Genomic DNA, 24,242 nt, shown 5'->3' on the forward strand with positions numbered 1-24,242 from the left:
AGATCCAGTTAGTGCACTGTAAATACAACCAAATAGCAAGTTTTGGACTTAGTTCTCAGATTAAAAGGGGCTTCTGTAGGACCAAAAAAGCATTCCTTGGACTCTTCCCTTTGTTCTGAGTCTTGGTCGGTCCAGTGAATGAGTGAGTCAAACTAATCCTTTAACGCTGCCAAAGAGACACTATCAGCTGTAGTCTATCACTATATGTATATATTTGAGACTGTAGGTATAATTTTGACCTTGTATGAACTAGAGAAAGAGAATATGCCCTTTCCTCCCTACATGGCCTCATGGTTATAGTTTATATCACCCTTTGTTGCTTTGACATCCAATTGACAGCATGTGAATGCATCATTTGGACACAGCTTTGGCTATTACAACAAATTGTTCCTACTTTTGGACTTCAGCTTTAGTCAAGGCTGTCAGATCAGTATAGAAAAATGGAAATGACCTCACGCAGGCCGGCCTATCTGAGGGTATGCCCCCTGTTTACCATGCACTCAAAGGAGGCCAGGTGGGGCCTTTTTGAAGTGCCTGACCACCCCACAGGCAGCCTCCAAACCTGCCGCCGCTGAACTTTTATGCCATTGGCTGGAAGTTATACAATATTTATCCTCCTATTGATGTTTTTTTTTTTTTTTTTTTTTTTTTTTTTTTTTTTTTTGAGGAAGTGATCTCAAGAAATATCTCACAGCTCTGGCGGGATAGAGCATAAGCAGGAGTTGCTTTGTCATCTCACCACAACAGCCCACATTTGTGGCACATCCTATGGGTTGTGGTCAGAATGGTTTGAATACATGTAATACAGATATCCTCAAAGTTTTATAATCATTAGACAAACACTCAGTGACTTATGTACATTTAGTTACTAAGACATTTTGCTTGACGGAAGCCATATTTTTCAACCAATCTTGCTGAAATTTTACACACATGTGCTTATCATTCCTGTAAGGGTGTGTTCCAAATTTTGTGGTGATGGGCTTACACAAATTACACCATGGGGCGACTTTTTTTGTTTTACTTATCTTCTGATCGATACCACATCAAATCTATCAGTGGGATAAATATGGATAACAGTTATTTTTTACAATACTGTTTTTAATGGGTTAGAACCGGGGTAAGGCACCTATGGCTCGGGAGCCACAGCGGCTCTTTTGATGACTTGCAGACATGTCTTACTACGATATTTTTTGCTGACATTTCATTTTAAAGTAGAACTTTACAGAAATCACAGTGTTAAAAAGAATGCACAAAATGTAAAACTTTCTTATGCATTTCATGATGTACAGTATGCATGAGAAGCAGGAGGAACTGTACTCATAACATTTTTCAAAGCTGGCAGGTCTCTTGGTGTCTTTCTTCATGCTTGAATTATGCTGGTGCCAGCAACTTTGTACAGATAAATAAATTAATATTTATGGCTCTCAATAGTATTTGGAATCAGGAGAGGATGTGAAAACATTTTCTGTCCCCTAGTGGGGGCATGATAGAAAATAATTGAGAACCCCTAGGTTAGGAGAATCTGTGGAATATTAAGAATTCCTGTTTTGATGTTGTACACAGCAACGACGTACTTGACTTCTTTAGACAGCAAACTCGTTGAGATTTAATCAGCTGTGCCTCTGCTGGTTGCAGCCGAGTAGTGCACTTAATTTTTACATTACCATTGTGCTTTAAATCCCAAAGGAGGCCGTCGTCATGTTAGTAAAACCATTACATAATTTGTCAATATCAAGTAGGTGGGGTCCTGAAATGACGCTGAGAAACAGCACAAGCTCGGATTGGACACGGCACACTCGGAACTGGGGCAGAAACATGTACATGTCAAATGTATAGAGGAAACACTCTCCTGCCATTCACACACACACATACGCACACACTCATAGCTCTTGCATCTGCAGCCTAACAATGTGTCCATTGTCCTGTGTCCTTTCATTGGCAGCAGGGGATGGCTGTAGTGTTAACCATTTCCCAACTGTGTGCCTGGGTGTTATTGTGTCGGAGGCAGCCAAGAAAGGTCTCTGGGAATGTATGATAATTAGCGCGGAGGAAGTGATGGAATCTGTCCATTTTTATGGCTGGCAGGACCTCCCACCTGAGTCTTTACAAGGATTCACTTTCACTTGTTTCTGCCGAAGACTGAAAAGTTGTCCATTTAGGGGAAAAGGACTGTATTTAGACAAACTTTCTGGGGAAGATGTGACAATGACTCCAAGGAGAATACAATGAGCTAAAAGGACTGCATGGACATGTGACTGCTATGCTATTTCAGTATTTGAATAGACAAGATGCTGGATCAAATTCACCTTTTTTTGCTGGTTCTTTCTTCATACTGGACAAATGGGGATAAAGGGGTACTTCCTGTGGTCTGAATGGACCGTGCACCTGGACTGGACAGACAATTGCGCAGAACTCTGGGAGGGCCTGGCTGTTAATGAATGACACTGTGGTCAACAGGCACCACCCACACACTGAAGACGCTTAAGACCACTTCACCTAGACCACATTCCCTTCCCTGGCTGCATGTAATCCAGATGTTTGTTTAGGAGAGGGTCACGGGTTTACATCATCACTCCAAGCCCATGTCGAGACGCAGTGTCGGGCCTGAGAGCACCTTTTAGTCATTGTGTGTGTGTAAGGCTAGTGTCTGGACGGCAGACGGTTCCCATAGACGATTCATTCAGGGTTGACTTTGTGAGTGAGGCAACAATGACTGAAGAGTCTTGCTGCTGATCCTCTAATGCAGTGGTTCTCAATTATTTTCTGTCATGCCCCCACTGTGGGACAGAAATGTTTTAACGCCCCGTGATTTGAAATACTAATAATATTTATCTGTACTGTACAGACTGAACTTGAAACTGAAACCAGAAAAATGCAACAAAGCGGAGAGCAGTGAATCATACAAGCGTATTCAAGAGTCAAATTACATGCCGAGTACGACAAATTTGTACATGTTGGCAGGTCTGCACTAATATTGAAAGTCATCCCTGCCAGTCTCAACCCCCCCCACCCCAGAGGGGCCCGCTGCAATGGAACACTTAAGAGTGATGTTTGAATAACAACTTTCCACTGGCATTGTCCATGTTGCAATGTGTGCAGCTTGCTGCCTGTATGTTGCAATTGCATAATCTCTATCCACTTTCAGAGAAAGTATCTAAAAAGAATAGCACGTACTACAAGTTATCTCAGCTGGCCCTCGGGGGTTAAGTGCAAGTGCAAATAGAACAGTGCGGAGAAAACAAGTCGGACAATAGCACTCAGGCACTGGTAAACCAAAGGTCATGTTGCTTTTACCTGCAAGTTCTCTGTCCTTTCGCTCAGAAGAAATAAAAAGACTCTATCCCTGTCCACATGGAACCGTTCTTGGGATAGTTTTTTTTGGCACGTTGAAACACTGTGCCGTATTCCGAAATAGTTGCATCCAGATGGGAAGGGATCACTGGGTGAAAACAATGTAATACACAAAGCACACCTACGTGTGGCGCTGTGAACAGACACACATTTTGGAGTTTGAGACAACAAAATGTCAGGAGAATGTTGACTGGGGTGATGCCATACCAGTCGAAATGTTCAGATATTATGTTGGCTTGTCGTCAAAGCTCACTTGTGTCACGCAATGGCGACGGTGTGACGTCATCGTTTTCAGAAAGAAGTGGGTTGCTGAAAGAAGAAACGACAAGCCAGCATTTTCAGATTTTCCCACTCTGGAAGCCGTTTTCAAAAGTACCGTTTCAGGTCACCCAGAATGCTGTTTCCGTGTGGATGATAGGCTAAAACGATAAAATATGAAACGATTAAAATACTCAAAACACTTTTGACCTGAAAACATTCCCGTGTGGATAGCCCTTCTACTATTTGTATTAGCTATGTATTAAGGTGTGGCTACCAAGAGCTAAAATGTTCCAAAGTGTCATATTATTGTTTAACAAGCAGCCGGCCGGCACCAACAACCATGTTATGAGCAACAAGCGAGTGTTCTCGCCATGTAAAATCACTAATAATGGACGAGAACATGCGCCCAGGAGAAGGCTTTGCCAGCAGAGAGAAGCTAGTCCTTTTAAATAAGTCAAAAACCAAGGGATGCAGGCTTTCCAGGGAGAACATTGCATAAATCCTGCTCGGCTGGCGGTATGTGTGAGTTAAAATAAGCGTGCGTGTGTGTGTGTGTGTGTGTGTGTGTGTGTGTGTGTGTGTGTGTAAAGAGATTCTGAGAGATTCATATAATTGTGTGACTTGGGAACGTCCATCTTTGCCTTTCAGGGGCCCTTCTGCTGGGAATTCCCTGGACAGTCAGATCTGAGCCTTCACCAATTTCATTTGGTGAGAGACCTTTGAATTCCAAAAATATCTTGCAGGATTTTTTGGTTGATTCCACACCACACGAATTAACACCTGCTAATTTGATGATGATGATTTCAATTAAAATGAATGGATCATGTTGATACTGATGATCACGCTGTGTTTTGCCTTGTACTAATTCAGTGTTGCTGCTTTTGTATGTGTTTTTTGGCGGTTTGGTTTAGGGAATTTTGAACTACTCATACATTTAACCAAACTAAACTTTCTCTCTCTGTATTCCTTTTGAGTCTCATGCCTAACTGGCCTGGATTAATCTTGTGTTACTTCTGTTTGTGAGTGATTTCACCAGCTTGCTGACATATTCTAATCTCCTTCATCCATAAAAACAATTAACTTGATAATCCAAGCCTATCACCTAATGCCTTCTACCGTTATGTGTTGTCATTCTGAGAAATGTTTGTCTTGATCTGACGCTCAGATTTAGACTGCCTTCACGCATGTGGTTCAATACTCTGATCCTGACCAACAATTACTTTGGTGCGGTTTGCTTAGCGTTCACACTGGTATTTTTGTTATGAGACCAAAGTGTGCACAGTAAAGGACATGTATAAAGTAAGGACTTGATTATTGTATTGTATTGGACAGCTTTTGTGTTGGGTTGAATGCATAGGTTATTTTTATATTCTGATGTATTTACCAACTTATCTTTAAGATATACTTGTAAAGAGCACTGTTGTCACACACACATAGAGGGACAGTGCAGGGAGACGGCACTCGCAACACATTTTCTCTTATGGGGCGGCATGGCTCAGTTGATAGAGTGGTTGTCTTCCAACCTGTTGGTTGTTGTTGTGTTGTCTGTAGGTTGTGCAAGATACTGAACCTCCAGTAGGTAAATATGGTAACGGTGTCAAAGCGCTTTCAGTACCTAGAAGGTAGAAAAGCGCTATAAGTGAAAGTCCATTTACCTTTTACATGTTTATTTCTGCATCCTTTTTGCTGTTATGTTAACACTGGTTTGTGTAGCTTTCATATGTAAGCTCAAATGAACTTACAGTATATGCACCAGAGTTCTCTTGCAAGAGGATGGAGATCTCACTAGTGGTCTCAGTCTGTTTATGTGATGTTTACATGACAGCATTCACAGTTGACCAAAGGCACTGTACTAGCAGAGCAAACACACCAGAGTTCTTTTTAACTGGACCAAACATAACAAGTGTGAACACACCTTTAGTAATCCTGGAGGAAACTTCGCAGTGCAAACCCAAAAGGGATTTATTAAACTCCCCTGGGGTAACTGTGATGATTCTTGCTTTGTTTGACTTATCAAGGTCGTGTTGATTTTGCACATTTTTCCTTTAGTCAACAAGCCCTTAAAAAGACTAAAAAACTTGCCTGATTGTGAAAATGAGACAACTGTGAGGATTCAGATTTTTATGAATAACAAAAAAGGGAAGTTGTTTCTTGTCTGCATGCCATGCCGCTGCGTCCCTTCGTGCGATTGCGTCCTTGCTAGAACTTGTTTGACGAGGTCTGGCAGGATCATATTTGGGTGCGCCCGTCTGTCTTGCGTGTGTGCATTGGTGTCATACAAACACACTTTTCACGTCCTTGCGTTTTGAAGGCGTGGCCAGAGTTTCAGATGACAAGTTGTAGGGTCAAGACGTCACGTGTCAGCCTACAACAACTTGAACTTGTTTCACCCTGAAGCGATGCTAAGTAGGCGGCGGATAAATGTGTTAATCACAGTTTACTCGTGGTTTACGGGAACAATTAGGGTCAATAATCCAATTTTTGATGGACTAACACAACACAACACAACACTACACAATTATGCTCATGGATTACTCCCTGCATAGTCCAGACATTGTCCTGGTGAGTGACAACAGCCCCGTGCTACTGTATTAACACTGGAGGCCGTCTCACAGGGAAACGTGTTTTGACAGAACTCCAGGTGTCTCATTGTTGGCTTTGGCATGGTTCAACAGATTTACCAATTAGCACTGGGCCGGGGGCACGGGAAGGGTGCTAGCGCTGGAGGAGGAGCGGAATGGAGGGAAGAAATGCAACAGGAGAGGAGAGGATGGATGAGGATTTGGCTGCAGTGATGGAATGAGGGGTTAGAGTTGGCCGTGTTTTTTCACCCCAATAGTGTTGCGTCACAAGGAAGCAAGGCCCAGTCATGATTCATTGTTTGTTCATTTGTAGCTCTTTCAATTAGAGCTATGAAGAAATTTGTGGTATTGTGTTGATGTTCAGCGATCGGAGTGTTCACGGCAAGTTCAGAATTGCACACAGTCATGCACAAAGACCGCATGACTGTGTGCACTCTTCTACTCCCGAACCGCTGCACACAAAAGGCTTGTCAGCATCCTGACAAGCACATGTCTGTAAAATTTAAGCAAGATTGGTTGAAAAACATGGCTGCCATCAAGCAAAACGTCTTTTTACTTGACATTTGCGGGATCAATTAATTGCGCATAAGTGATTAAGCATTTGTCTAATGATTATAAACGTTTTGAGGATCTCTGCATTACTGTATGCCAGCATGTCTTCCAAACCTACAACCTACAGCAGGTGCCACAAATGTCATTTCCAGTCATGGGGAAAAAATTGTGACACCCTATATCTCCTGTATTTAGAAAATTATCCCAGAGGAGACTAAGGGCAGCAAGAAAACGGAGCGCTGCAGCAAAGTAGATACTGTTGTAGAATGCTGCAGCATCAGGAGGAGCTAACAATAGCATGTTTATTACATTTTCCACGTGACTGGCGCTTTCGTAAACAATGGCGACACAAGCGCCATTGTTAAGACTCCAGAAAGGAGAACAACTGAGACTGCGTCTACAACAGTGACTCAGGGTCTTCTTCACATTCAGAAAACATGTTGCTTAATGTTGAGCAGTACATTCGTTGTGTGGAGTCAATAATAACACACAACTAAGCGTAGGCGGGTCAGGGTTTCTCTCCAGTTGACGATTTTCTGAACTTGTAATTGGATGCAATTAAAGACCCTTTGTTTGGTATATGACACAATTCTGTGAAGAAAGTAGCCAAAAGGTAAGACGAGGTGGATATTCCCCATTGGACAATTTAAAGTTCTGGATGAGTACACTGTCGCAGTCAAATTTGAAGTGCATGAGAGTGCGGCGGAATGCTGAGTGATTCCATAGAGCGCTTAAGCCGCCTTGAATTCAGTTCCTTGTTTATACCAGGAGAGGGGCTTTTCTTTGAGGTTTGCAGGGGTGAACACGGGCTATCTGCTCAGTTCTGTTTTTCAGCGACTGGCATTGTCACCCACACTTGTGCGCGCCAGACAATGCTTTCAGGTTCACCGGGCCAGGCAGAATCAGACTAAATCTCCCCAATTTATTTGATTTTGTTTCTGTTTGCAAAAGACCTACCTGAACTCCTGTTGTATTTCTTTGGCTCAGGTTTTGATGTATGTGTTGTTTTATTTATTTTATTTTTTTAAGCTTTATCTTCTAAGTCGGCGTAGTAGACATTGTCTTAGTGCCAGCGTTGGCATTTTGTTTTGGAAGGAATTTGATATGAGGCGTATTTTCCCTCTCAGCATGATTCCTGTTCTGTCCTGGACACATCACCAAAACAGGTGATGATGCGATCAGACTGCACTTGCATACCTGTGCAGGTGTGCACATGCTTGACTAGTTACTCACCTTGCCTTTCAAAATAAACTAATTGAACAGCCGGTTTAAAACTTCCTCCCGAAATCAGTCAAGTAGTAGCAGGAGGGACGTGTGATGGGGTGAAAAGGACATTTGGATTTTGTGAGATTAAGGGGGATCATTGTGTTCGAAGGTTTCGGATGAAGGGAGTGATGGCTCAATCCTTATGGCATATTGGCTGATTTTTTTCATGGGAGGAAAAGTGGAAACTAATAACATGGGAAGCGAGGATGTGGTATGGATCAATCGTCCCGAACCATTAGGTGGTGGCCCGGTACGAATCAGTGAGCGAGACTGAACTGTGCTGCAAAAACATTCATATTTGTAAATAACCACATCAAATAAAATGTAATTGTGTGTTCATTTTGGAATTAATGTGTTTTCTTTTTATTAAAAAATAATATGCAATTAATTTATGTAACTTTGCCATCACATCGGGGTCAGAGTTGTCCAGTGCGTACAGAGACAAACTCACTGGCGCTGCTGAAAAAACTTCCATGCCAATGAGGATAAACTCAACGGAAATTATCTCGGCAGGTATTTAAAATAATATGGTTTGTTGTTTTCAGGCACACTTGCGCAGAAGGAAGTCTGTTATTCCATCATTTTGGATTAAAGTTCAAAGTTTGTTGTTCCGTCAGTTTTGGATCAAAGTGTGTCACTCTGTCATTTTGGATTAAAGTTAAAAGGAACTATGCTGAATTTTCCACAATGGCATTAAATACATTGTCCTTGCTAACTTTGTCCAAATTATTTAAGATTGGATTTTCGGTGCTGACCACTGCCAAAACAAGTTTCTGCAGCAAAATGGATGGTTCAAAAACCAAGTTATGCCTGTCACTCACATACATCAAACCTTACTTTTATTGGCTTCCCTCTGGAAAACCCAGTCCAGGCTCGCACCGATGGTGAGTCAATGTTCATTTTGCGTGTTTTGTCCATGTTTTCATTTGATATTTGGCTTTTCTTTGTTTGTATATATCAGTACATGCATTAGCTAACTATGGATTGCTAGGAGGTCTGGAGTGGGTCGACTGCTATTGTTTGTTAAAACTGCAAGCTTGGAGAAGAATAAACAAGCCTGTCAGTGAAGCCGTGACAGCAGCACTACTGTCAAACAGCAGCCTCCACCATTCATTCATTTTTAACAACACCTAAATGCATTATGTGTGTATTTATTCATTCATTTGTCTTGTTAACATCCTCCCAAGAGTTAGCTAAGCAGCACCTCCAGACTGCTTGTGACAGTTTGTGTTGAGATATTTGAATAAAAAGCCCTGCAGCGTGATTGGAGCTCGACAGGAGCACATTCCGTGGACACAGCATTTCCTCTGCAGGCTCATTAATGGACAGTACACGCGATGATGTTGAAACTTAATGTGGCTTGTCCCGCTGTATTTTGGTAGCTTTTGTTTTGTTTTCTCTGTTTTTTTTCCCTCTGCATAAGACATCACAAGTGTGTATTTTAATTGGAACTTTTGGCACTGTCTCCATCTTGTGTTGGAACGGCAGACGAGTGAGTGAGGCCAGGTTGATTGGTGTGTAGCGAGGCGTGCCTAAATCAACTGGCGGCATGAATAGCTCGCTTGATTCTCGCTGGAATCTATGTCAGATTCTTTCTTTGCTTGAGGAGGAAGAAAAAAAAAGTCTCGAATAACGAACGCGAGAGATGGAGCGGTCCATGCTTCCTTGAAGCATGACTTCCTTTGGCTTTGTTGGTGCAATTTAGCCTCCTTCACTTCTTTTGGCGCATTTGTAATGTTGCATTGAAATGGCAATGCCGCCATGTTGTTACTCTACACGATTCATTACACTTCAAGATGTCGACAAGTGCTAAGAACAGTCACTCGGGATTATTTTTGTATCCATGGAGATACTTTGGAACAGAGATTGGATATGGGCATAATAAATGATTTGCTCATTAAGAATGAATGAATGTTTAAAATTAATTGTTGATTAATCACATTTTGAAGCAGTCAAAATGGTGCATTTCTTGGCTGCAAACAGCAGAGGCACTGATGATGCACTACTATAGCAAAACTGCTCAACATTCATCCGATTAGGCCTGTCACGGCAACAAATTTTACTGGTCGATAATTCTGCTACAAAATATAGACGATATACAATACAATTTTTTTATGCCATTTTTCATAGATCATGGGTTGTAATGCACATTTGAACCATGAGATGTAATCAAGTATAGTGTACCTGTGTGAGCTTCAGTCAGTCACTTGCTTGACACAGACGTTCTGAGACCTTATTTCATTATTTTTATGGTATAATGCGAGTACATTGCATCAAATGCAATAAACTTTAATTACTCAAGAGTATTTAACATTATAATCAGAATGTCAAGAGGTTTTAAATACAAAACATTAAACAAACGAACAGAATAAACAAAAAAAGACCAAAAAAAGCAAGCCACACTGTCTGTGAGTGTGCACCATTTTGCGTTATTTTGCCTGTGTTTACTTTGCCTCAGTAACTGTCGGGACGAAGGGTATTTTTTCTTCCCAGTTGGGAAAACTGAAAAGGATGACGGTGTTTCAGGTGAGCATATAAATTGCTCGTCTCCACCTGACTCTTTTCGTACAAATGCGACGGTGTGAAAATCACCTTGTTCATTCTGTTTAAAACCGAAATATACAACATTGCAGATACTGTATACGAGAAATGAAAACGATAATGGAAAAGACAGTGTAGCCGTAGTCAAGGAAACATATTAAAAAGCTTTCAGCAATGGGTACATTTTCCAATTCATCGTGAAATAGTAGTTTAAAAAACGAACATAGAGAAAATTTCATTTCTATACTGTAGTAGTAGAATTCATAACGCGAAGCGCAGCCATGAAACAATTGACTTTTTTATCTACATAAGTAGCTGCTACAAGTGAACGGATAACTTTTGTTATAGCTGTAGGCATCTTACCGCTCAATTAGTTTATCCATAATTGGAATAATAAAGATAAAAGTTGCATTATCCGTGTGTGCCTGCTGACATCTGTTTTTTTTTATGCCGCCACTGCGGCACTGGAGCGAATGAGGAGGGGGCTTAATGTCAGGTAACTAATGTCATATTACATCTGCGAAGTGACAGTAATGATGCAGGTGACACTACCTGCGCTGTAATGGGCACCCCTGATATAGCATATATGTCCATTCATACCCTGAATGGCTTAACATTGTTTTCACATGAAAAAACAACAAATTTCCAAGGTGTGGCAGCATTTACTGAGCCGTGGCGCCCCGCCACTACCAATTACATGTAACAATCCATTTTCTGTGGTATGCTGGAGCCTATCCCAGCTGACTGCTAATCACAGGGCACATATAGACAAATATTCACACTCACATTCACTCACATTCATACCTATGGGCAATTTAGAGTCTCCAGTTAACCTAAGATGCAGATTTTTGGAATGTGGAAGGAAACCGGAGTACTCAGAGAAAACCCGTGCACGCAAACAGAGATGCCCAAACGGAGATTTGAACCCACCTAGTGCCACCTATCAATATTCTATAAAAAATTATTCATTTAGTAATTCAGTTTCCGGTTTTATCAACCAAGTAAATGGAATTGCATTTTTAGTTTATAATGGGAATGGGTATTTGACATATTTGACCTATGAACAAAATGTTGTCCGCAGGATTACATATTCAACCAGCAAGAGGTGCTGAGAGTCAGTCTCAACAAGTTTGCTGTCTAAAGGCCCTGTCACACCTTGACGATTTAGCCAGCTTACGCCAACATATGAAAAATTTGGCCAATACGCTGGCATACGTCGAATAAGTTATGGGTAAGTTTTGTATAAGTTAAGAGCACGCTGAAGCACGCCGGCATACGTCATAGTATGTCCAAGTCGTCCAAAAATGTTGTGCATGCACAAAACTTTTCGACGTATGTCAATGTATGATTCATATGTCCCGCATACGCGGGCAATAAGTTATGCGATCGTTGACGCCCATTCACACATGTTATTTGTAAGTTACGCACAAGTCATAATACGTCAACATACCTTGAGACAAAACTGTGTCTTCTTGGCTCTTTTCTTGGCTAGGGTTGGCTCAGAGGAGATGGAGATAAAGTACAGATAAATTACATTATGCGATGCCTTGAAGGATATTTATACTGCTACATGCTTGACAAGTAGAGGGCACTGTGACACTGGGAATGAACCTGCGTCATCGCCATCAGAGTGAGAGTGGGAGGGGGAGGCTGTGGGTGGTGATGGATCCCTCTACCCTGATACTTCTTGGCAGTGGTCTTGGAAATTTTCTTTGGCATGATGCTGATGTTGACACTGCGATGTCTAGTGAGGAGAGTCATCAAGTGACAGCCTTTTTATAGGCTACGGCACGTCATCGTTGGCCATACGCTGCCGTGCAGTTTGCATAAGTTAGACTGGTGTTGGGCATAAGTTGTGAACGCCAGCAACACGCTACGCATTCGTTGGTATAAGTTGTCCATAAGTTATAGAAACGTTCTATATAAGTTACTACTGTAGTACATCATGTATACGTCAAACTCGTTATGAATACGCTATGTATACGCCCAAAATTGAAAAAAACGTCAGCAGTTCAACGTATGCCATCAAAATGATCACGTCAGGCATGCGCTGCCTAAATCGTCAAGGTGTGACAGGGCCCTAAAGAGAAGTAAATTGGAAGTAAATTTTCAATAAGTTGAGTGACCTCCACTTTGGCACAACTCCTCAATATTTATTAATAATAAAAAAATACATTTATATTTAAAAAAATAAATTGCTTTATGGACCATTAAGTGTCGCAATTATCAAGGAAATTTACATACACAGGGAACATGTAACAATCCATTAATCCATTCAAATAATACATTTTTTTTCCTAATTATTTTTTAGTTTTTAATGTATAAAAATATACTGAAACATTATTGCATATTATATATATTATATATTATACTGTATATGTTATTATATATTATATAGTAACAGTGACTAAAATGCTTACCAGTCATGTATTCAAAGACAAATAAAACAAATGGATAATATGCTCACAAGTTCTTATTGAGGAATATTAACAGAACAAGTCCCTCCGGTAGCTTGAAATGGCTACCGGGATTGTCGAGAGCGTTGCTAGCAAGTCAGTAATGGACGTCTACCTTGGAAAGGTTGTGTTTTTCGCTACCGTTGGCATTGTTTTGGGTTGTTGTGCAGTGTTCCCCAATGAATAATGCCATCGGAGCATGGCAGCTAATTCTAACCCTCTTCTTTAGCCAGCAAACCGGTTGGGACAGAATCCATAGCGCCCTCTACTGGCCGATATCAAGTAGTGTGCTTTACGGCTTGATGAACAAAGGAAAGAAAGGAACAAGTTGAGGTGTCAGTGGGATGCATTGTGGTCATCTACAGTGGTGTGAAAAAGCATTTGCCCTCTTCTTGATTTCTTATTTTTTTGCATGTTTGTCACACATAAATGTTTCAGATCATCAAACAAATTAAAATATTAGTCAATGGCAACACAGCTGAACACAAAATGCAGTTTTTAAATGAAACTTTTTATTACAGGAGAAAAAAAATTCAAACCTACATGGCCCTGTGTGGATGCCCCCTAAACCTAATAACTGGTTGGCCACCCTTAGCAGAAACAACTGCACAAGCATTTCTGATAACTTGCAATGAATCTTTTACAGCGCTGTGGAGGAATTTTGTCCCACTCATCTTTGCAGAATTGTTGTAATTCAGCCACATTGGAGGGTTTTCCAGCATGAACCACCTTTTTAAGGTCATGCCACAGCATCTCGATAGGATTCAGGTCAGGACTTTGACTAGGACACTCCAAAGTCTTTAATTTGTTTTTCTTCAGCCATTCAGAGGTGGACTTGCTGGTGTGTTTTGGATCATTGTCCTGCTGCAGAACCCAAGTTGGTTTCAGCTTGAGTTCATGAAAAGATGGCCGGACATTCTCCTTCAGGATTTTTTGGTAGACAGCGAAATTCATGGTTCCAATTATAAGAGCAAGTCTTCCAGGTCCTGAAGCAGCAAAACAGCCCCAGACCATCACACTACCACCACCATATTTTACTGTTGGTCTGATGTTCTTTTTCTGAAATGTGGCATGTGACCTTTTGTGACCTGTTGTTGTCATTTTGGTGGGCCGAACACTCCTGGGAAGGTTCACCACTGTTCCATGCTTTCGCCATTAGTGGGTAATTCCTCTCACTGGAGTCCCAAAGCTTTAGAAAACTGACAGATCTCCATTAATCTCAGTTATGTTTTCACATAGTGTTCAATCACTTTTTCACACAGGGCCATGTAGGTTTGGATTTTTCTTCTCCGTTAATAATAAAGAGTTTCATTTAAATACTGCATTTTGTGTTCAGTTGCGTTGTCATTGACTAATATTTAAATTTGTTTGATGATGTAAACTATTTAAATGTGAAAAACATGCAAAAAAATAAGAAATCCGTTTTTCACACCACTGTAGTACCATGCATTTTTAGTTGTTTGGATGCCTGCCTGACAAATGACTGAAAATTGTTACTCTTAAGCTCACATTAACCTAAAAACACTGTAACACTCCCACATTTTGGGGGAAATCTTGAAGACAGGATTGTCTTTCCTGTTCCAGGGATGTGACAGCAAATAGATGATCTGCCCAGATGACATGATGTGCTCTGTTGAAAGCTTCCTTTGGCTTCGTTGTTGAAGGTTAATGCAAAGCACATGCTGGCCTGCGGCCTGCTGAGCATCTGTAGCAGCACACACCTGTTTAAATGCTTTTTCACCTCCAGCAGTAAATTCAGCCACGGTCACGGCAGGCTGGTTAGGGAGTGAGGGAGGGAGGGAGGGAGTGTGTGTGTGTGTGTGTGTGTGTGTGTGGGGGGGGGGGGGGTCTATGATGGCCACAAAGACTATAATGGAAATAACAAAATTATATCAACAGCACAGTTACAATACTGTACTGAAGCAGTCATACTTATTAGTGGTAACAATAGTAATGAAAATACAGTATTAACCATAATAATGAACAGTTTGCCAATAACTGTTAGTAATCTTATTGCCAACATCACCATTAATCTTATTGCCAACACCACCATCACTGTAATAAAACCAACAGCATGATAGCACCATGGATAAACCAGTGAGTAATGTGGGGAAGTACGTATGTACTATGACTCTGTGTATGTATGCGTGTATAGGTATCTCTGTAGTTGTGCATGTGTGCATGTATATATACTGTACATGCATAAATGACCAGAGAGCCATCGGCCCCATGGGGGTGGGCAGAACCAAGATCGCCCCCCCAAGACCCAGCCCACAGAGCGACGACTCGTTGCCATCACGTGACCAGAAGTGATCTTTGACGAGAAGCCAACGTAATATCTGAATGTTTCGAGTCATAACTCACCGCAGTTAACATCCATCCATCCATTTTCTATACCGCTTCTCCTCTTTAGGGTCGCGGGAGCATGCTGGAGCCTATCCTGACTTCGGGTGACAGGCGAGGTGCAGTTAACATTCTCCTGGTATTCTGTTGTATTTATACTCCTAAAATGACGCACATGTAATTTCACTTTGTCGTAAGTCTAGACGAGCCTTGGAAAGCGGAAGACGACGGACTTATGCGCATGGGTCCTTTCTTCTTCTATAGCAGGGGTGTCAAACTCGTTTTCATTGAGGGCCACATCGTCGTTCAGGCTGCCTTCATAGGGCCACTTGTAACTGTTTAATATATATGAATAGAAATATAACCTCATGAGAGGATTATACAATTGCCCGTGCATTTGATTATGTTTTTACTAACAAAGTGATGGATAACTTGCTTGGAATTGAGAAGTGAAGTGAAAATGTCAAGGTGACAAGCAGACATTCAGGGATTTATTTTTGATATCTGATCAGATAATATTAAAAGTTTAGAAAAACAAGATCTGGGAGGAGATCCCCCAGGACACCATCCGTAGTCTCATTAGGAGCATGCCTCGACGTTGTCAGGCATGCGTACAAGCCTGTGGGGGCCACACAAACTACTGAGAATCATTTTGAGTTGCTACAATGACATTTTGGCAAAATGGACCAGTGTGCTGCATCATTTTTTCACTTTCATTTTTGGGGTGTCTTTGATTTCCCCCCTCTATAGGGTGATCTTTCTATCAAATTATATGCCATCATTTTGTTACTAATACATCACCCACTTATTATCAAGAAACATATTCAAGATCATTTTTCCCCCAGTTTAGATCTTATGTGTTTTCAAAGTGTTCCTCTAATTTTTTTGAGCAGTGTATATATATATATGTATGTATATATATGTACAGTATGTGTGTATGTATATATGTACAAACATATATGTATGTGTATGTATATACTGTATATGTATAGAGAGAGAGAGAGAGAGAGAGAGAATGTTTCTTAAAGCCTTAAACTGACTAATATATGAAGAATAAACAGTTAAATAAGCAGACTGTACATATTAGGTCCGCCAAGGTTTCTTTGAGGGTTTTAACACCCTAAAGTGTCATGCAAGTGTAAAAAGAAGTATAAAAAGCAGAGTTGACTTTGTGGTATACACCCCATTCTTTATCTGTTATTGTTGATTCTGACTGTATTTTATACTGAGAAGCCAGGACTGATTTCTGTGAACTGATTTCACATAGAAAATGCATGTTTTTCGGATACCTGCTAATAGGGCTGGGCGATATGATAAATGTAGCTAGTTTTTCTGGCGTTGTTGGAGAGTTTCTGGTATTCGGGAACATAAAAGTGAAAGTAAAGCTCCCGCTGCACATTGCAGTGGAGATCCACGCATCCTCGAGGCACAAAGTCACGGGGGTGGATCTTGTCCTGTTTTACAGAGCGGGATCTCAAACGAAAATGTTTCTTAATTGTCATTCAATGACTACTCATTACACTCAAGTCCCATTCGGACTTGGTCATTTATCTGTGTCAGAACATGTGGTGGAAGAACGATGTGTGATAAATAAACAAGTCCTAAGTACAAGATAAAAACTGGAAGCTGGAGGTGAGTCTGGATGTAATTATAATGCTGTCTAGACTTTGAGAGCCGCCAGCCAAGATAAAATATTAGAATCATTTTATTTTGATGAAGGGATGGCCAACTTTTAATTAACAAACTAAGAATGACGTTTTTTTGTAGATCGAAACTAAGGACTTTTCAATTCACGTTTTTGTCTCTCTTGGGAGGTTTTGCTTTCTAAAAAAAATAATACTGTTCAAAGTAAAGTATTTTTGAGTTGCTGCTGACATTTAAAAATTTCTTAGAAGGGGCACTTTCATATGTTGCTCTTTTGTGCTATTGGTATTTGCTGAGGATTTGTGCAGAGCTAAAGGTTTGTTATGAAGAAGATTGATGATTACATTTTAGTTTTTGTATATTTACCTCACAAAGGCAATGAACTGTTTTATTTTACTGGCTATTGTTTTATTTTAATGAAACAACTTCACACAACCTCAGACTCTGACTTTGACTAAACTCACTTTGTGGAAAAAATATCGGGATATACAGTACAGTATATTGTATATCGATATTCAACATAAATATATCGGGATATGAGTTTTGGTCCATATTGCCCAACACGACCTGATAACATTGCCTGAATGTGTCTCTGTTTTATCGTCTCCCTGCGTGTGTTTTTGGCGGCATGTCTCTCCCGCCATTTTAATTGCATCTCCTCTGCGCTGATGAGTGCAAAAAAGGGGATGAGGAGGAAGAGGCAGCCGTAGACCCTTTGCACATGAAAGGCTACCTTCCCCTTGCCTTACAAGTTGCCCGCTTCAGAGAGACAGCAAAAGGCGTGGATTCATGGCTGGAATGAGTTTGATGGGCTAATTGTAGCCCCCAGTGGACACAGGCGCACATCACAGATGAGCCAGTGCGGTAGAAGTGGATGAGGGTGAGAGGAGTTGGACATGCGAGCTTTCGCCTAAATTTCTGTACTATTCCACATTGAGTGTAGGACAAGGGTGGGCAACCTTGCGGGACATATATAGCTCTGTATTGTTGTTCACAATGAACTCATCAGCGGTATTAATGCTGGCTCAGCAGTTTGCTCCTTACCACTATTACATTGGTTCTGTTATGCTAACACATTCACCTTTAATTGGGTAATTTCGAGTACCTTTGTTTGTCAGGAGACACATAGACACATGTTAACTTGGATGTTACAGTGTTATACTCCTTAGTCTCCATTTTGCTGCAGTGCTCTGTTTTTTTGTCCTCAGTCTTCTCTTGGATAAAGTTTGTCACCATACTTTGGAGCGTGACTGATGCGTTCAGTGCAGCATGGTTTTTGCAGTTTTTAGTTTCCAGTTTGAGAGTGTGTCACATTAATATTGGGGCAAATTGATACCTGAATATTTTCATACGCCACGTATGACAGTTTTTTTTTTTTAACTTGATTGTTATTTAAACTTGCTTAGATTGCTGTTTTTGCAGTATAGGACTAGTCTTTCCCCCTGGTGACAATTTTTTCGGGCCACTGGACACTTTGGGTTGATACGAAGAATCCTAGAATCCAAGATTTCAGTATGGTCACTGCATCTAATGGGCCTGCAGACCTTCTGGAGCAGGAAAAAACAATGCAATACACACATGCCCGCACACACACACACACACACACACACACACACACACACATACACACATACACACTCACACAGAAAACAAACCTTTTTATACCAACAGCTGTACTAGAGTAATCAAAAGAGATGTTCCTTTGTTTTTTGTTGGGGTTTTTTTTTTTTTTTGCTTTTCTTTCCACATCAAAAGCAACTCAATATCCAAAACTTTTGAGTGCATGTATCAGTTTGGCTGTTTGTGCGTCATGCCACAGGTGTAAAAGATAGTTAAAAGGAAGCGAGGAGGGCACATGGAGATGACACAAGAAAAATCAATCGCGGGGGAACTCTCCAAATCCATGCAGACGGTGCTAGGGGATTGGGAAAATGATGCATTTGTTTCACCCAGGGTAGTAGAAGAAAATAATATTATTCAAAAACCTTAGGTTAGGATTTGTAGCTGTCTTTAAAAAAAAAAAAATACTTGGCATGTCCAAGGGCACTCAGTGGACACGCAACGTACGCCCCGCAGGAGGCAGAATTATGAATACAACGCGAGTAAACAGACACCTACATATACTATTAAAATAATATGTGTGAGAGCATCCTAAGCAGTCATCGTAAGAGATTCAACCTATCAGGGGTCACTGGTAAGTCTCGTGAAATCAACTCTAATAAGGCTAATAGTGGAATGATTTGCACATTAGTGCTAATGTATTCCTGAGTGCATTCCTCCAATGCAACCCTTTTAGCATTCAGTGACGTGATAAAGGCAGCTGCGAACAAAGAATACAATAGCGTGCAAACTGGAAACACAATTCCTCAGCCTGAGCCGTGAATGCCATTCAGCTGGCTTCAGTCGACGCAAGGGAGCAAGCAGAGGCATTCAGCGGGGTATACAGTTGTTGCTGGCGCTACTCAGAAAGATGAAACTCACGCGTTTTACACTTGCCGTAGTGTTTACCATGAACTCATCCACGCTGAGCAGGTTTGCTCCTTACTGCTATTACAACATTGGTTCTGTTGCTGCTGTGTTGTGCAATATAAATGACCATGTGGTCAGAGAAAACTACATCTTCCTTCCCACTTTGTCATGCACTCTAAATCATTATTGAAGTTGTTATTTTGCAGGTGTGATCAAAAGAAAAGCAGAGACTTGTGGCGAAACGGCATTAGTTGGCAATGAACTACAAAGTCAACCACTGATGACATCATAGACGGGCGACAGAGCTGAGTTCCGGTTCCTGTTTCCATGTAGTAGCTAGCTAATAAGATGCTAACAAGGACATTTTGTGATTAAAAGTACATTAACAACACACTTGGACTCAGAGAGGTTATTAATAACTAGGAGTGTCACAAGATCTCGCGAGATTAAAACGTGACAAAATTTCTCGTTCAGAAAATAATTACTTCCATCCATCCATCCATTTTCTACGCCACTTCTCCTCATTAGGGTTGCGGGGGTATGCTGGAGCCTATCCCAGCTGACTCGGGCGACAGGCGGGGTACACCCTGGACTGGTCGTAATAATTATTTCATCACTCAATAAATGAAAATGAACTAGATAATTTTGTCGGTTTCAGTATATTGCCATGTGCATGCGTGTCAGTTTTCCTGGTCTCCCTCCTCCAAACAGGTAGGAAGAGTTCACTCTGTGCATTGGTTTCAGAACCTTGGCACATTTGTTACAAAGAACAAAGGCATGAATGGAGTGAGCCCTTTTGTCAGTTATACAGTCTCTTTGTCTTGATGGGTGGAGGCAGGGCCGCAAGCATACACACAGAGTGCAGAAGAGTGTACCGTAGTAGAAATTAAATTAGTAGATTGCAATATATTGATTTTTTTTTTCATTTTGCCTCATCTCATTCCTGCAGAAATGAGACGAGGCAATCTTCCAGGCAATCTTGTGTATCTCCTGGTCTTGTGAACTGAGTGTCTTGTGACAGCCCTATTAACAACACAACAAGATGTGAGCCATATTGTATGCTTACTGGAAAATGTACGTAAAGTGATGGCACAAATTTTTTTACGTTAACCGAAAAACACGCTAACCGAGGCGAAGGCTAACAGAGGCTCTACTGTACTTGGGACCCGATTTGGGCAACTTTTGTTCAGTTCAACATCGCTCCATTCACTACTGGAAAAAACGGGTACTTAGGAGGTACTATTTCTAGTACTTGCCGGTACGTTAAATTACCTTGGATGCTTGGATACAGTCTCCACTTTGCTGTAGCGTGTTTTTGTTTGGCTGCCCTCAGTCTGCTGTCAGATAAAATCCACCAACAGAACAAGAACATCTGACTTGCAGTCTTACTGGATTCATACATGTTGGCAAGTCAAATTGTCATTTTTTTTCTCCTTTTCTTTAACACAGCAGCTGTGAACAAAGAATACAATAGCATGCGAACTGGAAACACAATTCCCCAGCCTGAGCTGTGAATGCCATTCATTGGGCTTCAGTCGGCGCAAGCGATCGAGTGGAGGCATTCAGCGGGTGTAAGGCAACGCTTTGCAGCCTGCCTGCAGATGGGGGGGTCCAGCCTGACTGGCACAGTTGGCACCTTCTTCGTCTCCCTCTTCTTCTGCATTGGTATTGTCTTCTGCTTCCTGTTTTGAAAGCCACTAAGGAGCAAATTTCCTCACAGCGAGCATGCACATGAAAAGGCCCGAATGTTTTTGAAACGTGTCCAAGCGCAAATGTGGAAAAAGAGGGGGGAATGATAGTTATCTGTAAACATCTCTATCGAGGGGTCGACGGAAAAGGAGGAGGGAGTGTAGGGGGTGAAATGATACATTCATTTGCCTTCTTCTTCTTTTTTTTGTTTTTGATTTGCTGATGAAAGCGAGGTTTTTTGTTCCAAACCAGCTGTATTGCTCCATTCAGCGTATCAGGGCACCACTTAACCCCCTTCCGAAAATGCTTTGTGACATCTGCATCCACACATTCGAGTATTTATAGAGTATTTATAGACCGGTTTGTTTTGTAACCGGCTCCTCTGATCACATAAGTGCGCTTTAAAGTGGATTTTATGAAAGGTAATATGTATGCTTTTTGACAGCTGAGGCCATTGGCTGCTCTTTCTGCTTCTGTCAAGACACTGGCGACATCAGTTAGTCACTGACTCTAACTGGCTGTCACATCTGTTCAGTGCCTGTTCAGCTGCTGTATTTACACCACTTTCCTCCGCCTGCTCGTCTTCTTTCCTAGGCTACCCCTCACTGCCCTCCAGCCTGGCCAGTCTGTGCCTCTTAATAAAACCAACAGGCACTAATTGAGCTTAATTGCACCCTTCGGGTGTCGTCAAAGGAAGTGTTGCTAAACAAACTGCAGGGACTGCAAGCAGCAGGGCAGCCATTCGATGGGAGCAGAGGCTCCTGGATGGACGCTTTTGGTCGCTTGTTTATTCAACAGTGGTGTTTCCAACACTGCTGTTTGAAGACGGATCTCAAAGTGGATGTTTTTTAAAACAATCATCATATTTAAAAACGACGTGTTTTGGCCTGTCACGACAACACATTTTGCTGGACGATAATTGTCCCACAAATTATTGTTGATAACTTTATATTAGTGCCAACATTTTTCGAGACCATTTTTTCATTAATTATATAGCATAATAATGCGAGTGCATTGTATCAAAAGCAATAAACTTTAACTTCTCACGAGTATTTAACATTGTAATTGGAATGTCAAGAGCTTTTAAATAAAAGAAAGTAAACAAACAACATAATAAATTAAACAAAGGCAAAAAAAAAAACATTGCAAATAAAATGGACTCTGTCTGTTTTAGCAAAAATTGCACTGAAATAAAAATCACAATCATAATCAAAAACAATAAAAAACCCTGTGTCTGTGACAAAAAAACCACACTCCAATAAAAAGCATACACAACAATAAAAACAATAAATGAAAGTATAGAGTATCAAGTCTCGGTAAACAAAATTGCATTTTAATAAATAATGAACATTGGGTACTATACCTTAACAGGTAAACAAAGAACAATAGGTAAAAAAAAGTACAGACTATCCACAGGCCATTTGCAAATCTGCTGCCACTTAATTTGACAGATTGCGAGCAAGGAATACCAAAATGTTGACGTTGTGTGGTTTAAGGCAGGATCTCTGTAGAGTAGCAATGTTACCAGCTGTGCTAAACATTCTCTCAGAGCTGGTGCTTGTTGCACAAGGAACTGCTGTTTGTGACGTGTGCGTTCTCCCAGGCAATTCATACTGGCTGTCAAACATTTCTAACATTTCCCGAAATGTTGGCTTTTCAACCGCACTGAAAGATTGCATTTCTTTTGCAATGTAGTTAGCGACACTGTCTGTGAGCGTGCATCATTTTGCGCTGCTTGTTTATATTTACTTTGCCGACCAAATGCCGCAGTAAGTGTTGACTGTCGGGAGGAAGGCTCTGCTGCACCTCCAGCGGTATTTTTTCTTTTCCCCATTTGGGAAAATTGGACAGGATGGTTGTGTTTGAGGTGTGCATACAAGTTGGTCTTATTGCCCTTCTTCCTCTTCACTACTTTCGAACAAATGCGACATATCGGTTTGTCTGTGTTCATACTCTCACCTTTGTCAGGCCTAGACGTGTGTGACCCTCGATAATAATAGTCAGTAATAATAATAGATAGATAACCTTTCAAACAATCACCAACTTTTTTCCACCTTTCTATATACCACGGGTGTCAAACTTGTGTTCATTGAGGGCCACATCGCAGTTATTGCTGCCCTCAGAGGGCCAATAGTAACTGTCAATATATATAAGTATAACTGTTCCCCTGGAGGAGTTGAGAAAAAGTGTGAAAAAATGACAAAGTGCCAAGGGGGCGAGGCGAGAATTCAGGCCGAGGCGCCTGGAGCCTCGAGGCGGATATGAAGTGCATAACCTCATGATATTATTACACAATTACCAATGCATTTAATAATTATGTTTTAATTAACAAATTGATGGATAACTTGCTTTGAAATGAGAAAAGAAGTGAGATTGTGAAGGTGTTAACCAGACATTCAAGTATTTTTGACAACAAAAATGTTTGGAATATTTTGTTGCATGATCAGCAGTGCAATTCTTTTTTTGTCAAAATGAAAGAACAAATACATTTAGAAGGAAAAGGTGAAGTGCGTGATTGACACACATTATTCCCAGGCTTTTGGGGGTTACATAAAATTATGTGGTGGGCCACATGTGGCCCTCAGGCCTTGAGTTTGACACATGTGCTATATACCGTATTTCCTGGACTATAAGACTATACGTTTTTTCATAGGATGGCTGGTTCCACGACTTATATCGATAAAAATTAATATATAATTGAACATGTTTTTAAAAGTTAATTTATACTGACTGACATGAACCAAGCCACAAGAGGGCGCTCTAGGCTTGCATTCAATGGATTCAGCGATGTGATATGAGATTGGGAGCTTGATGAACTTGCTTACCAGTAAATTGCTTGTTGGACTCGCTGGCTTGTTATGTTAATCTAGCCTATTCAGCCCCCCAGGTACTGTATGTTCTTTATGCTATTGTGCAGCTGAAAAAGTGTTAATATGTTACGTTAACATACCGGACACCGATTCAGCCTGTTGTTCTGCATGCTATGGGGGAGTTGCCTTTCCAAATTCAATGGCTGTTTTTGGGCTTGAATTGTGTGAAATACATTTGTAAATAAATGCCACTCATTGTCCAATGCAACAATTGTTTT

The 24,242-nt window shown here is 41.0% G+C and overlaps 1 protein-coding gene across 40 annotated transcripts in view; it reads left to right on the plus strand.

Annotated features, from left to right (window-relative positions):
* tcf7l2 (transcription factor 7 like 2) overlaps positions 1–24,242 on the plus strand; it is a 120,781-nt gene that overhangs the window by 42,287 nt on the left and 54,252 nt on the right. For 24 of the 40 annotated variants that reach the window (XM_054767534.1, XM_054767539.1, XM_054767564.1 and 21 more), the window contains exon 5: positions 4,261–4,320. The exons of the other annotated variants lie outside the window; for them this stretch is intronic. In XM_054767534.1, the coding sequence (XP_054623509.1) occupies positions 4,261–4,320 (60 nt within the window). The remainder of the gene's footprint in view (positions 1–4,260; positions 4,321–24,242) is intronic. 40 annotated transcript variants of the gene reach the window in all.

This window comes from Dunckerocampus dactyliophorus, chromosome 2 (assembly GCF_027744805.1).
Source record: "Dunckerocampus dactyliophorus isolate RoL2022-P2 chromosome 2, RoL_Ddac_1.1, whole genome shotgun sequence".
NCBI lineage: Eukaryota > Metazoa > Chordata > Actinopteri > Syngnathiformes > Syngnathidae > Dunckerocampus > Dunckerocampus dactyliophorus.